General features: G+C 37.9%; 2 protein-coding genes across 2 annotated transcripts; one reads left to right on the plus strand and one right to left on the minus strand.

Moving 5' to 3' along the window:
* The first annotated feature begins 1,096 nt into the window (after positions 1 to 1,096).
* On the plus strand, positions 1,097 to 7,463 carry dnaja2b (DnaJ heat shock protein family (Hsp40) member A2b). The gene is made up of 9 exons (XM_014998788.2): positions 1,097 to 1,293; positions 2,989 to 3,048; positions 3,352 to 3,578; positions 3,669 to 3,749; positions 4,217 to 4,350; positions 4,453 to 4,649; positions 4,779 to 4,923; positions 5,688 to 5,815; positions 5,911 to 7,463. The coding sequence occupies exons 1-9, from the start codon at positions 1,216 to 1,218 to the stop codon at positions 6,097 to 6,099; spliced, it is 1,239 nt and encodes a 412-aa protein (XP_014854274.1). The 5' UTR covers positions 1,097 to 1,215; the 3' UTR covers positions 6,100 to 7,463.
* Positions 7,464 to 8,431: 968 nt separating this feature from the next.
* Positions 8,432 to 15,941, minus strand: LOC106924868 (uncharacterized). The gene is made up of 18 exons (XM_088006776.1): positions 15,837 to 15,941; positions 14,186 to 14,278; positions 13,952 to 14,104; positions 13,772 to 13,860; positions 13,380 to 13,555; positions 13,097 to 13,235; positions 12,499 to 12,609; positions 12,165 to 12,284; positions 11,981 to 12,083; positions 11,621 to 11,744; positions 10,610 to 10,857; positions 10,235 to 10,529; positions 9,862 to 10,155; positions 9,466 to 9,725; positions 8,992 to 9,174; positions 8,815 to 8,919; positions 8,654 to 8,745; positions 8,432 to 8,581 (listed from the first exon to the last, which is right to left on the minus strand). The coding sequence occupies exons 1-18, from the start codon at positions 15,939 to 15,941 to the stop codon at positions 8,506 to 8,508; spliced, it is 2,766 nt and encodes a 921-aa protein (XP_087862902.1). The 3' UTR covers positions 8,432 to 8,505.
* Positions 15,942 to 16,158: the final 217 nt, after the last annotated feature.

Below are 16,158 nucleotides of genomic sequence, written 5' to 3' on the forward strand. Positions count from 1 at the left end.
TTTAGAACCACCATCACTGTTACCTTCTGCCATTTGTTTAATCATTTAATACAATAGACAGCTTTGCAAAGAGGTTGTCTTTAAAATGTGTGGATGCTGAAGGTAAATTTACACTTAGGCTTCACCGGTTTCTGCTTGTTACTACATATTCTGCCACCATCTGGTCAGTCTGTGTAAGTATACAATACAGAGCAGCTCACACTGCAGTAAACTATTTCTTTTACATTATGACAACAATAGAGGTAACGTCAATTAACTAAGTACTAAAATGTAAATTGTATATATTGAGTTTATGATGGGAAAAAAAAGATTGAAATTTGTTAAGAACATCATGTATCACTGGCTATTTTTATTGACCATTACCTTGTTATTCCTTCAAAATATCACCATTCTACATCCAATATTGTAGAATGGTGATTTTGCAAACACTGACATTGCAATAACAAATTGTTATATTGTGCAGCTCTAAATGTGACCAATATACAACTCAACTGTGAAACAAACTAAAATATCTTATGAAGAATAAAATAGTATGCCCCAAAGTGTGCATACTCTTAAATTAATTTGTGTGGAAAGAGTTCCTCTTCATCTTCAGCTTTTAATGAGAAGCTTAAATGCTTTGTGCAAGCATTTGAAACTGTTTATATCTTCATCCACAATTGCTAAGGGTTTGCTCCTGCTGAAGAAATAAAGCATCAAACATGATGGTGCCATCACAATGCTCACAAAGAAAAAAAATCACCAAAAAAAAAAACAAAAAAAAAAAAACTTTTGGGAGTAACTCCATATGGGAGCCTCAAAAGTACGATTTTAGCTGAGAGTCTTTGTGCAGTTGTAGGTCGCAATAAAAGTGCAAATAGCTTTTAAATAGTTTGTTTTTTTCTTATTCTTCTTACATCACACAAACCTGGCATTTTGACAAATCTATAACTACTGTACATTATCAGTTACATTTCAGTCTACGTAGAAATATTTTAAATGTATACGTTTTGGAGAAAAAAAATGCTAAAGGTAATTAAAAAAAAAACTTTAAAAGTTCTCAGTAAGTTTGTCATAATTCATACATGAATGGGTTAAAATGGTTCCCAACCCTGGATAAAACTGCGAAGAAGCGTAGTGTGTGGATTAGAATGAACGAACAGCCCCAACCGGTGAACCTTGTGTAGCTCGTCTGATTCTCCGCAGAAGCTCTCACTCTGGTAGCCGGTTAGCACCATGGCGAACGTTGCGGACACTAGGCTATACGACATCCTCGGAGTTTCACCTTCTGCCTCTGAAAACGAACTAAAAAAGGTACGTCTCTTCTAAAACGAAAAACAAATAACTCGGACTCAGGAGGAAAGGTGAAGTTGACGAGTTAAAAGTGTTGTTTTGGCCTAAAAAGAACAAAAACCAGTGTGGGAGTAAGCTAGTTAGTTTACTGATTTGAAGCTAGTCTCGAAGGTTCCTAGCATGCTAGCCAGCTGAAATGCTCATCTGCATCGCGTTTTTAAGCATAAACTCTGACGATGCTAGAGAATTACCTATAAAATTGTTAATGTTATCATTCGCAGTTGCATTTTAAGGTTGTAGGTCCTTTATTTTAAACCAGAGGAATGCTCTACACTGATAGAGGTTGCCGGTTAAACCAGTTAACCTAGCTATGGTTGTTTTGCTAATCCTGCCAATTGTGTATAAATTATATTCACTTTAATTTTTTTCACCAATATTCAACTTAAGTTAATGCTGTAGAAAAACTTGTGTTGGGACAAATGCAGGTTCTGTAAATAGATATGAGCATGTAACTGTGGTTACTCCACGGCCTTCTAGAAAAACCTCGTGTAACTGTAGCAACCAAAACATACATTGTGTACTTTCCTTTTACACGTTATTGGTCTAATGGCTAGATACTAATTGACATAAATTTAGATGATAAAAACCAGAGGTTTAGTCAGAACTCTTTCGGTATTTTCCTTTTTCAATAACTAATAAAGATATTTTAATATGAGGCTTTGAAATTCCCTTTCCCAGAGTGACCTGTTTTCAAAGTCTGCCAGTTTTCAAACGATGAACTCTGGCTAAGATATCAGGTTTTTTTTTTTGCCTGTTGCGTCAAAAATAGCACATTGCTGAATTTTGTTTTGATCCCTTGCCACTCATTCTTAAGGTGGGTTGTCCTAATTATTTATGCAAAATAGGGGCATAGCTTCCTAGCCTCTTAAGAACAGAATTTTGGATCACAGTATATTCACACACAAATGTAGATAGACTTTTTTTTTTTTTTTTTTTTACATAATTTTAATGTCAAATTTACCTCTACTTTTAAGTATTTGACATATTACATTTGATATGGCTGTTCATTATTCTACACGACAAAAAAAAAAAATTCTTATCTAAAATAGTTTACAATTACCATTGGAAGGAGCTGTTGTAATTACACCATTGTTTTTTTTATTTATTTTATCTTATCTTCTCAAAAGATAATTAGAAAATTAGGGTAATAAAAAGCTGTTTTTTTTAATCAGTATTAATTTCTACACTTATAAAAACAAAGATGTTATGTCACCTTGAGCTGGTGGATAAAGTAAATAAATTCTTAGAGTTGTGAAAGCTAATAAGGTAGCTGGACGTAGCCATTTTAATCCACTTCATCAGCTGACTTTTAATGCCCAGATAATTTTTTTTCCCCCCAACAACTACAGCACCTGAAAAGCACAAGAACATATATCTTTGACACTGTTGCAAAACAGGGAGTCTGACACAAATCCAAATGTGCTACTCTATTATTGGTGAAGCTAGAGCAGTTTGATGAGTCGGAGATGATCTGGCAAATTCAGCAGGCTCACTCAACATAGCTCTATGTAGGAACACATAGAGCATATTTGAGATTTGACAACATTAGCAATATGAGCAGTTAGTTCATTGAAATGAAACAAACTGTTAAGTCCCTTGATCAACAAAGCCAAGTCACACATTTTCTTAATCTTTGAATTTTTCCCTTTGTTCCAGGCTTATCGGAAATTGGCTAAAGAGTATCATCCTGACAAGAATCCTGATGCTGGTGACAAGGTATGAACCTGCAAAACATTTAACACTATGTTTAGGTGTGGCCACAAGACTCAGTTTTAAAGTAGTCATCTAAAAACTGTGACCAATATGTAAAACTTCACCTAAATATTCAAGATTACACATAATTTCAAATTATAATTCTAGGTGCAGATGATCGCTACAAAAATACAAATTTTAAGTAAAAAAGCACAAAATAATTAAAACGCAAGTGTACTTAGATCGTTTTTACTTTTATAAAGAGCACCTGAAGTTCTGATATGTTTAATTTATTGAAATATAGAATTTTCTTTATTCTTTTTGCAGTTCAAAGAAATAAGTTTTGCTTATGAAGTGTTGACAAACCCTGAGAAGAAGGAGCTTTATGATCGCTATGGAGAGCAGGGCCTTCGGGAGGGAGGCGGCGGCGGCCCCGGCATGGATGATATCTTCTCCCACATTTTTGGCGGAGGACTCTTCGGCTTCATGGGCGGCCGGGGAAGTCGAAGCAATGGAGGCAAGAGGAGAGGAGACGACATGGTGCATCCTCTGAAGTGCGTATTTCACATTTTCCAAGTATTTTGACCGCTCCAGTAAGTTGTTCCATAATAACATGATATTGTCTGAAAACCCTCATCTCTCAGAGTGTCTCTCGAAGACCTGTACAATGGAAAAACTACAAAGCTGCAGCTCAGTAAGAATGTGTTATGTAGCGCCTGCAATGGGTAAGTTCATCTGTTTTATTTTACATTTTAAACCTGACTGTTTTAAAACCTTTCTCAACATCTAAGTAATAAATACAAAGTTCCACAGTTTTAATCAGAGGTTTTTCTGAGTTTAGGACAGTAATTTGTTTTTCTTCCTCCACATTTTTCACTCATCAGTTTTTCAAACAGTTTCACTATAGAGATAGCATGATGATCATATTACATTATTACCTCTATAATGATGTGATGATATAATGATTAACATGTATTTTTATATGAATTAATTAGATACACAGATACTACAGCAAAAACAGAATAATCACCAGCTCATTTCTACATCAAGTGGTCTGTTTATACAGAATAATATACATATTTGCCATTCTCTTTATAATGTACAATTTCAGTTTTCTTAGTTTATTTTTAAGATTGTGTAATGTGTGGAGTACTGATAATAATGCTGCTTATTTGTACCTTTTGACTTGTAGTCAAGGGGGTAAGGCAGGAGCAGTACAGAAGTGTGTGGCATGCAGAGGAAGAGGAATGAAAATCATGATCAGACAGCTGGCCCCAGGGATGGTGCAGCAAATGCAGTCTGTCTGCACCGACTGCAACGGAGAGGGTAACACTTCGACACAAACACACACCCCGATACCGGAGCCATACTTTTTTTTTTTTTTTTTTTTTTTTTTTTTTTAAAGTATGAGTGCATATTTTTGTCCAGGTGAGGTGATAAATGAGAAGGACCGCTGCAGAAAGTGCGAGGGTCAGAAGGTTTGCAAGGAGACAAAACTTCTGGAAGTTCATGTGGACAAAGGCATGAAGCACGGCCAGAAGATCACATTCTCTGGGGAAGCTGACCAAGCACCAGGTGTTGAACCAGGAGATATCGTTCTGGTGCTTCAAGAGAAAGACCATGAGGTAAACTCAAAACATTTATAATTGACCTTTGATACTGCTAAAGGTTTTGAAATTAAATCATCATTGCTTTATTTGATAAATCTTTGCCAATAAATCAAATTGAAAAACATTGGGTTTTAATCTAAACAGGAGTTCCGACGTGATGGGAGTGACCTTCACATGGTCCAGCGCATTGGCCTTGTTGAAGCTCTGTGTGGCTTCCAGATCACCATCACACACTTGGATGGACGTCAGCTGCTGGTCAAATATCCACCTGGCAAGGTCATTGAGCCAGGTAAAAAAAAAAAAAAAAAATTAATCTCATCTGCAATGATTCATATAACCCTGAACACACCACAGCCAGGGTGGGGTGGTGGCAGTCTAATGTTCTGGTGATGCTTCAGCAAGACGGGGGAAGCTGCCCAGTTAATTAAAAGATCAGAGGCGTTAAGACATATTACTATAAGGTTTACATATCATCTGAAATTGACAATTTTTTTTTTTTTTTACATATATGAAATGCTACCTAATGGGTGGCGTTACCTTTCCACAGTTTTTACTCCACATCGTTGTTGTTCCTTTTTAAGCAGTTATGAGAGACGTTGACGAAACCTTAAACTGCTGCTGAGCAAGTTACTCAACAGGTTGTTGCTAGGAAACCAAAGAATGAGTGACTGAGTTGATGCCACCAACCTTGCTTGGCTGGCCTAGACAGGTTGAGAGGTTTAAACTCTGCCTACATCCCCCAGAATTATGTGCAGTTTGGGAGTTCAGTGAAATTGTTGAATATTCTGTCAGATATATTATCTCTCTTCTTATTTAATTATGTGTGTATTGTGATATATATTACTAATTTATTGTCCTTTCCTACAGTAAAGCTTTTTTAAAAAGTTGGAAGTGGCATTTTTGAGAAGATCGTGTTTCTTATATATTCAATCCTTAACCCAAAGCTTTGTATGTGTTGTGTAGCTCTTAAATTACAAGTTTATACAGTATCGAAGATTCTAAATCTTTATATTTACCTTCTCATTGATTTTAAATCACTTTTTTTTGTTGCAGGTTGTATTCGAGTGGTGAAAGGAGAGGGAATGCCTCAGTACAGAAATCCATTTGAAAAAGGAGATCTTTACATCAAGTTTGACGTTCAGTTCCCAGAAAGCAACTGGATCAGCCCTGAAAAACTCAATGTGAGCTTCCGTAGAAGAACCTCTACATTTATGCACTTTATAATGAAATGGTGTTTAGAACTGTCACTTATTTGTGGTTTTGATGTCTCTTTAAGGACTTGGAGAACCTTCTTCCAGCCCGAGCTGACAATCCTGACATCGCTGCAGATGCTGAAGAAGTTGATCTTGCAGAATTTGACAGAAGTCAAGGGTCTGGCAGTGGAGGCAGGAGAGAGGTGTATAATGATAGTTCTGATGATGAAGGGGGCCATCACGGCCCCGGGGTGCAGTGCGCGCACCAGTAGAAAGACTCATACATAGACTTTCACATAAACACCCTTCAAGTTCCATTGCTAGCACTACTTGAGACCTGATGCACACGCACACACACACACGCACATACACACTTCTCACTTCTCTTTTCATGCCTCCAGTGACAAGGTGATGCACAAAATCCCTTATAAAAAGTAAATAAGTCTCCCCCCTCAGTTCCATGGTTCCAGCACCTCCCCAGAGAGATCGCAGTTGAGTGATGAACGTTTTTTGAGTTTGTAAATGTTTCCAGCAAGGAAGTCAGTCTTCAATCCTAAGCTTTATTGTTTTTTTCTGTGCACAACAGTCTACAAGCTCCAAATATTGACTATTTTGAGTCGAGGTGTGATTCAGTCATAAAGGATTGGATGACAGTTCTTGCCAATTAGCATGACCATGCGTTTCCAGAGTGACAAAAGAAATCACCTCACTTTTTAAAATTATATTCAAGAGCCCCGCTGTTACATAATCTAATCTGATTAGACTTCTAAATATTTAACCAGCCTCTATTTAATATGATAGTTAAACTTTAGGTTGTACTATCGTGTGCTGAAACTAATTTGCTTGTGCTGTATTTTTTTATTATTTTTTTTTTTTAGGTTTGTAGCCGTTACAAACGATTTGAAAGCCCTGAGCACCTGACACACCAATATTGTTCTTTCCCTTTGAGTGGAGTATAAACTTCTTTATGAATGTTTGTGTGTTTGAAACGACAAACCTTGCAGTTATGTGTATTATTAGACTTGACACTTTTGTTTTAAATGCGGTGGCTCAGTGTTGGAGCTTTTTCAGAATATTCTAGCTTATTACTCTGGTTGGTGTTGCTGCTTTGCGGTGAACTGCAGTGAGATTGGATACCAAATAAAGTGAGAGGAGGATGAAAAATTTAAGTGTTTGTAGAAAATCTCAAATGTACTCCTTTCCCTCTTCTTACTTGGACTGCATTGTAGGAAAACTGCTTGGCACACGCTCAACCTTCTGTATAGACATCTTCCTATTGTACGGTTACTAGCCAAACCAACGTCCCCTCACATAATGCAACATTTTCATTCTCATATCTGTATATAAAAACAGTACCAGTCAATGGGTGCATTCAACGTTTACCGAGGCGTCATTCTGCAGCTACACTTTCTCACAGAATTGAGCAATGGTCAATTTATAAATGTAAATGTTCTCATGAAGAAGGTTAACTGGAGCCACTCTTGGATGTTTACATGCACCTCTGTGACTCATTGTGTATGTAACTTTGGCTTCTTGGGATATTGTGCACAGGTGAAGGGGGTTCTAGTGAAATTTCATTATTGTTAATGCTTATGGTTGTCAAAGTGATAATTAAAATGTATATTAAACAACTGCATATGTGAATCTCAGTCTATTCAGTCACAGCCTACTGACTTAATTAGTTTCACAAAGAAAGGGAGACAAGTCTCGAATGAAATCAGTAATTACGCCCAAATGAGGTGTGAACTTTGAAAATGTTTATGAAGTTAAATGAAAATGTTTTGCCCCATACAGATTTTTTTTTTCCTTGTTTCTTTGGTAAAACTTAAGTGCATCAGATCTTTAAACTGAATTTATCCTCAAAGATAATCTGAATACACAACATCAGATATTTTCTTTACTGGAGAAAAAGGTAACCTCGGTTACCCTTTTCTCTAAAAAGAACACAAAGTCCTGTCTCATATTTAGCAAAAAAAAAACATCTGGATGATCCTTGAGACTTGCGTGAAAATCTGTGGATTGACGAATCAAAAAGTGGAACCTTTTGGAATGTGGCTTACCTGAACACATCATTTTAGAAAAAGCTCATCCCAACAGTTAAACATAGCCGTGGTGTGTGGCTGCCTTAACGATTGGCTGTAACCTGTCAGGCAATGAATTCTGTTCTACAAAATAACATACTTTTGTGACCCAAAGTTCAACCCCACTTAACCCAGGTAAAGGATTCAAAGCACACCAGCAAGTCCACCTCTGAATTGTTAAAAAACAGCAATAATTGGAAATTGGAAGTGAAGTATGCCTGGAAGCGTACTCAAAACCCCTCCAATGTGGCCTAAATAAAATGATTCTGGAAAGAACAGAGAGCCAACATTTCTTTAAAGAGATTTAACATTCATGTACTTGTCATTTTATGGATTTTTAAGCAAGCAGCCTTTAAAACTAAGGGCTTTATAGGGGCACATTTTCATGATTTTACTCTTAGTAAAAAAAAAAAAATCTATTGAACAGTGCATTTTGAATTTTACCCAGGTTATCTTTGTCTGATATTAAAATATGATAATTTGAGCCATGCAACTGCTATATAAAAGCAAAACAAAAGTGACATTGTGAGGAAAATATTTAATACTTTGCATTAACAGTGACAACAATAGGACCAAACAACTTAAACCATCTGTATCTCAGCTTGCTTCATCTTCCGTCTCATTGTTGTTCAGAGCAACAGGAGCTAGAAGTTCCTTAAATCCTGTCGTATTCCTGAAGGATACAAGAGCACAGCCGTTTAAAATTACTCTTGTTTATTTTTTACTTCAAAGCAGTGCTATTTACCTGTCTCTTTTTGACTGCATGATATAGGAGCGCTCTCTTCTGAGTTGCTCCAGTCGCTCTTTAACAACAGTCTTCTGCTGAGTCTTGTCCTCCTTCAACACAACATGTCACACTGTAATTATACATAACATATCAGATGTAACGGTAAGCTTTCATCTTACCAGCAGTAGATCTTGTGTGAGATGCTTTAGCCTGTCTGAGTGTTTAAGGCCAAGCAAGTCTTCTTCTGCTTTTCTGTTGAGGATGATGGAGAGACGCTCCTGAACCTGAAAAAACAATATTGGTGCACATTTTGTCTGAAGGGCACATTTAGTGTCTTTTCTGTTCACGGTTCTCACCCTAAACATCTGTCTCTCTTTGTCTCTTTGGTGTTTCTGTTCAAACTTTCTCTGCATGTCCACCAGGCTGCGCATTGTTCTCTCTCTTTCCACTGCTGACACTTGATCTCTCATCAGTTCTTCCCGTTCCAGTTGATCCGTTCCCAACAATGTGGTTCTTCCAGAGAGACTGGATGCTATCTGCTACATAAACAGATATTTATTTACAGTCGGCATGGAATCCACATTAGCCGACATAAAGACTTGAAAATATGAATTTTGGTGTAATTATAATGTGCTTCACTTAGTGACTAAAGTAAGTTAACTTAGTAATTTCCTAATTTATTTAGTTGGCGTGTGTGCTTTATCTGCAATTTACCAAACGTTTAACCAAATTTTAATGAGTATAAGTATATATTTGGACCTGCCACAAAAATATTTGCGGCAGTGACAAAGTTATGCACTGTTGACAAAAACAAACAAAAAATGAATTACTGTTGATTCTTGAGAATGAATCATTTCCTCATTATCAGAGAGTTCCGACCCTCTGATGTCCCAGAGTTCAGACTCGGTCATCTCTCTGCTGGTGCTGATTGTGTGACCAGATGCTCCATCAGCAATACAGCCGAAGGAATCACTAGAAACACGCGGCTGCAGCTCCAGCAGGTTTTCTGCAAGTGAGCGTGGATCAATTTCAGTTGCAGCTTCTCCTTCACTTGGTTGGTCTGGGATTGGATTCTGGTTCAAGGCCAATTAATTAAAACAAAGGAGGAGAAAATCAAATTACACAACAGTGACAATGTAATTTGGCATGCTGCTAATGCAGTACCTCTACTTTCTTCAACTGCTGATCTGCAAACTGTGCATCATACTGAGCCAGAGTGTCCACCTCTTTGCCGTCTCTCTTCTGATCCGCCTCTTCACATTGTGTGGACTGGCCTTGGGTTCCTAGCCTGCTCAGGGTGTCCTGATGCTTTTCAGCTTTTCCATCTCCCTCCGCATCGTCCTCAGGAGGTTTGCTCCAGGCGAGGGGGATCAAGGATCCCTGCTTATCAAAACTCTCCAGGTTTGCATTTATTTCTTCTTCCCTACCTGCTCCAGCCTCTGGAGTTGGAGCATTGGCCTGTGCATCAGGCACACACAGGATCTCCAAATAGGGTAGCTCCTCCATGATCGCCCCACAACCTGAATGTATCCAAACAGATCATAGCCTCAGTTGTGGGAGTGTGCTTTCCGGTTTAGATTGTGCTTGCAATGCAGATACCTGAGCAGACTTCCTGTTTAGCAGAACCTCCAGCAGTTGGGACTTCTACACGTTCCCTGCTGGACTCATTAGTTAAGTCAGTAGTTGCAGTGGGAACTGGTGGCGCATAAATGTTTTTAACTTCTCCTGTGCAGGATGATTCAGGCGTGACCTGCTCATCGTTGATGTTTTCAACCAACATAGAGCCGGGGATTAGAGGATCGTCTGACATCAGGAGATTGAGCAGGTTGGGGAAGCGTTGGGTTTGTAATTCAGCTTCATATTTTTCTCTCAGAGCTTGGGCAGCCTGTGAATCCTAACAAAACAGACACTGTTATTATGTCAAATATCATGCCTTAATATTTGTCTTTTGCACTGGACAGAAGCTACACTCACCCGGTGTAGGAGCACTTGCAGCAACGCTAAAGCTTGGCCCTCCTGCAACTCTGTCAGATGCATCAGAAGGAGCAGCTTGCAGTCCTCCAGCAGAGATTGTGACCATTTTCCCTGCATGTCCATCTGAATGCTGGGTTGCTTTGAGTTGTTCTCGCTTCCATTCTGTGTCTGGAGCTGAGCATGGATTTGTTTCAGTCTTTTTATACATCCAGCCCTCAAGGAGGTTCGATCAGCATCAAAGCCACCATCTGGAAGCCATAAATAAGACGTCAGAGCTTTAGGAAGCCCATTGAAGAACTTCAACACTAGTTTCAATGTTTATTTGGTATCATTTTCCTGCCAGAACATATATGTAACCATGTGACCCAAACTATCACCCAAAGATTAAGGAGAACTTAATCTTTCTTTCATCGGGTTACAATGTTCAGTAGCAACCCAGGAACTATAAAGGCTCAAGTCAGTTATAAGCTGGAAGATGCTGAAGCAAGTCAGCATGAATTGAAATGATTTAATCCAAGAAGGAAGCACTGCTTATGAAAAAGCAGTGCAGAATGTGAGCAAAATGTGTAGCTAATTTAATCAAAACATCAGTTGCCTTCTGGAGAAAGTTTTTTCTTTTTTTTCAGAAAGTCCCATAAAACCAATGTATGGAGATGAGTGCTTACATTTCAGATAAAAGAAAGGATAAGATATAGGAGAGAATAAGACTTCCTTGACGACTGTAAAACTGTCTGGTTCCTCTGAAATGTGTCAAAGAAGTCGGGAATACTTACTACATGCATTTGAACCTGTATTTAAAGCTTTGATCTTGGAAAAGGTGGACGAAATCCACAAAGTATTTCAAGTTGTGCACCAAATTACTGTGGAAGATGGTTATCATTCATTATTAAAAGCCTTAAACTGATTCACGTAAATGAGGAGTGAAAGTAAACGATGAGGATTCTAGCTAGTTGTAGCAATGAGCAGGCATCAGAGGAGGAAAAAAAAAATGCTGGAAAAAACAATACCTACTATCTTTTGGCGGTATTGCGCAGCCTGCCTCTTGTAAATCCTCTAGGGAGATCCTGTGCAGCAACGTGAGCAGATGCTTCCTCTCCTTTTCCTGAGTCAGCACAAGTAGCTGTAGCTCTGTCCTCTGGCAAAGTTTTAGTTTTGTTACTGATAAGAAAACAATCTGCAGTGCTCTCTTTTACAAAGATCTTGCACCCTGCACAAAGCATAACATTCTGTATGATGATGTCTAGAGCTAATCCATACAAACATGGATCTCTAACTGATGTTAAAGGTGCAAATAAAGTGACAATTGTCGTCCATATGTTGCTTGAGGTAAACAATAGAGAGAAGACATCTGTTGTCTATAGTTTGGAATACCCGCTGTGTTGTCTCAAAGTCCTCCTTTCCTTCCTCTCCTTTGTCTTCATTCTGTAGCAGCAGAGTGGCATATTCTGCTCTACACGGACTGAGAACCTGTGGCCTAAAAAATAAGGACGAGCTTTAACGGCGCATGCACAAAAGGCTGGAGACGATGCGCATCCTGTAGGTTTTGTAAACTCACCATGACTCCCAGGATTGATGAGATGCCAGCAGAGCGCTGTGAGGTTGTTTTTCCCTCTGAGCTCTGTAAATCGCCAGAAGGACATGGAGACACAAAAGCCTCAAACTTTTGTCACAAAGTCTGGAAAAAAAAAAGAAAAGAAAAGTTAATTAATTCCTGTTCGGGCAAGATCTATGTCCAAGACTATGCAAGCGATATAATTTGAGTTTTTATTTTTTTACATTTTGTTACAAGCTCTATGAATACTTTTGTAATGTGCTGCATGTGAGTGAAACGCATTTTTAAACAACTCCTTCTCAAAATAGAAGCGTATGGATAAACAGTCTGTAATCACCTTTGACCCAGGACTGTCAGCTGATTTTGTTCTTGTTGACAAAAAGTGTGTAACTCATTCAGGAGAGCAACAGCTGAACAGGATTCTTCCCTTAACTCTGAACATCTTGTTCTGCAGGGAAATATATACATATAATAAATGTAGCTAAAATTGTGTTCCTTAAAAATGGGTCCAACAGGGTTTAACTTAAAATTTTATCATATTCTATTCCTTTTTAATGTTCTAAAAAATTACCCAAAACATATTTTCTGACATAAAAGACTATAATTCAATTAATTACAAAATTTTAACATTTCACCTTATTAAAAAAATAAATCCTAAAAAATAAGAATTTCCCTTAAACCCCATAAAAACTAGTATTTAAACCAGTATTTTTAATATATGCCAATCAGAATAATTGTGATATTTGTCACAATCATGGATAGACATATGCATGGTGTGCCATCAGCGTTGAATTTTAACGTTATCCTCGCGGGTCAGATTTCTAATGATTTTGTTTGATTTCTGAGGGGAAACATGGTTTCAATTCGTGAAACTGGAGGGAGAGAACCCTCCAGTGAACACTGGTGTATTTACAAACTTTGTGGTTGTGGGTTACTTGTATATCCTGAACGCTCCAGGGAGGAAAACCAAGCCCAGCATGTCAGCAGACTGCAAAACGTCCTCCGCTATAGTTTCCAGTGCCTCCACTTCCTTTCTCTGTTGCCAGGGAAGCAGCATCTCCCAAACACTCTGGGCTGAGGAATCACCAGAAACAGATGTGAAACAGCAACAGATTTGGAGCACCATGCACAATGCTGACAAAGTCATTGTCAGGACTGGGAAGTCGCAGACATTATCCGGGGTTATTGTGAGCACAGGTCAGAGTGACATGCCCTTACTGTAGTGCTCCTGAAGCATTTCTGTGTAAAGCAAGTGAGTCACCACATCATATTTCACTTCCACCAGAAGGATGACATCCGACAAGGAGACAGAGCCCCATGTCTGACCCCTGAGGCCCAACCTGTGGCTACACAAGGGGGAGGGCAAAATGCTGCTAATGCCCTCTGATGCCAGTCTGAGGAGGAACAAAGACAACAAAAATACATAAAAGAAGCACATCGTTACATTATAGACAAAAAGGGTTAAATATCTTTGATGTTACTTAAACCTTGTTAGGCTAGAATACTCAGCAATGTCCCTAAATGTAAAATTTGCAATGTCTATATTGCATCATGCCCATACTGTCATTGCAGAAGAGAATCACTTTTAAAGCGTGCTGAGGCATGCTCACCTGGCCCAGCACTGCTTGACGGCTTTTTTTAGCCTCTTCAATCTTGCTGCTGTTTGGCAGAGCTGCTTTTTTTCCAGCACTTTCTCACTCTGTGTATCGAATGTAAAACTTGAGAAATAGTAGAGCAAAAAGAAAAAAAGAAAGCGTTGGTTTTCTAGTAAGTAGCAGCCAACCACTTACCCGGAAAATGTCTATTTCAGCTGTTTGTGGCTGTGGGAGTCCTGACACAGAGTTGAAAGCATTTCTTAAAAACTCTGAGTCATTTCTTTGGGGCAACTTTTGCAGCAACTGATGAAGATTTCCACTATTAAGAAGCTGGCAGTCCCAGTAAACCTGCAGAAATGGCAGCTCTTCTCAGCACTAAATGAAAAGATCAAGAAACGGATCTATACAAAGAAAGCAGAACTATTGTACCATTTCATTCTTTTCCTTTGCCCTTTCCATTTCAAGGAGCACATCCAAAACATTTGCACCTGCACAGGACCAGCTTTTGTCTCCTCCTGCAACCTAAAACACAAACAGTTCTGACAAAAAAGTATTGTTGCATGTTATAAAAGGTAAAAATAATGGCCCAGTAATTATAAGTAATCAACTGCAACATAGGATATTTAATGGAACATTTAAGCTATGTGTATCATAAATAAACATCAATAAAAATGTTCTTGTTGATAACAGATAATAAGATCATGAAAGAAAAAATAAAATAAAATCTTTCATAGTTGTAACTTTTTTGCTTGGTCAGTCTGGGTAAATTTGACAAAGATCAGTCACTGATGTATTATTTGCACTTTTTCACCCAGATTATACTAATTGTATTACTTAAAAATTGAAATATTTAAAGAAACATCTGAATCCTTTTTGTTTTGTGTCAGCTTGTGTTGTAACTTGAAAAAAAAGACATATTAGTTCACTTCTCATGGTTAGAAACAAAAAAGTGTTTAAGATTTCTATCAAGAATTTTATAACTTCTGGAATCTCGATTGGATTTTTACCTGACTGTGATCTCACTTCATCAATGTCTGTTTTTATGTGCCTGTGTTCATTAAGCAGCTGCATCGATCTGGTTTAATATTTCTTGGATACAGTAAATACCAAACAGCAGTTCCAACACATACTCTTTGCCCAAATGCAGATGTGTGATTTTTTTTTTTCTACAGAAAAAAAAATGTTTGTTTTCAGTAGATTAACATTCTTACCCAAAAGTTATGTTTATTTTTTGCAATTAATTCAGTTACGTGTAATGTTAGGGTATTTATATTTAACAATGAAGTGCAGCAAATTACTAAAAAACAACATGTGGTGTGGCTGAGCTACAATAAATGTCAAATGAAAGTAATGAAGGTGACGGTGCAAATGACTGTCTCAGAGAAGAAGGATAGCGATAAATGTAAAGACAGATTCGCTGGGAATAATAAAACAAACGCCTGTCAATCAGCCATCAATTGAAACCAGGTGGGTGAAACAAGAAAACACCTAAAAACTGCAGGACAGAGGGGTCTGAGGACCGGGGTTGGGAATATCTGGATTACAAAGACCTAAAGGACACAAATGAGAGGAGCATGTGGACAGGACAGGGTGAAGAGTAATTTTTCTAGATTTTTTTTTCCTAATAAAAATGTTTGTTAGCAACAAACTTGGATTTCACTGCATAATTTTCAATCTATATGCTTCATTGTAATTTTGTCTGTCACTTACATATTTCTACTCCTAAATACATGTTGTCTGCCTGATATGTGGAAACCCCTATGAAAAGTAACTGAAAACTTAAAAAAAAAAAAGTCGTCAAAGCCTAAAGATGATTGAGAACATTTTAGTAGGAAACAAATCAAGTGAAGTTATCATAATTAATGCATGAAAGGGTTAATCCCTGAAGTTACTCTTTATGAATAAGTAATTCTGTATTGTTTTCTATATTCGTTCTTCATTTTCTGCTGCATGATAAAAATGCTTGAATTATTTTCAATGATGATTTTAGTTTTTCTGCCCCAAGTCTATAGTATTCTGTTGGGATAAATGAGTAAAACGCTGCTGCTCAAAGTTTGCTATGAAATGTAAGAATTGTTACCTTTTTCATGGCTGCATCAGCTTCACTTTTGCTCGAGGGCACATGAAACACTTTGCAGAAGAGAAGACTAATGTCTTCAGTGGAAAACTCTGCTCCAGCAGACATGCCGAGACACTGGTGAAGAGCGGGAATAATATCCTGCAAGAGTACAAGCTTAGACATTTGCAGGAAAAAACAAACATAGCACCAGCACAGTGATGACACATCTTACCTCCTCCATGTTTTCCGCACGACAGGCTAATGAATTATACAGAATATCGCTAAGGTTACAGCAGCCGGATCAGTTCGCCAAGAAACAAAAGTGCCCATGTTTATGGCAGAG

This window comes from Poecilia mexicana, unplaced genomic scaffold, assembly GCF_051168715.1.
Source record: "Poecilia mexicana isolate PSO_F unplaced genomic scaffold, ASM5116871v1 scaffold_6, whole genome shotgun sequence".
NCBI lineage: Eukaryota > Metazoa > Chordata > Actinopteri > Cyprinodontiformes > Poeciliidae > Poecilia > Poecilia mexicana.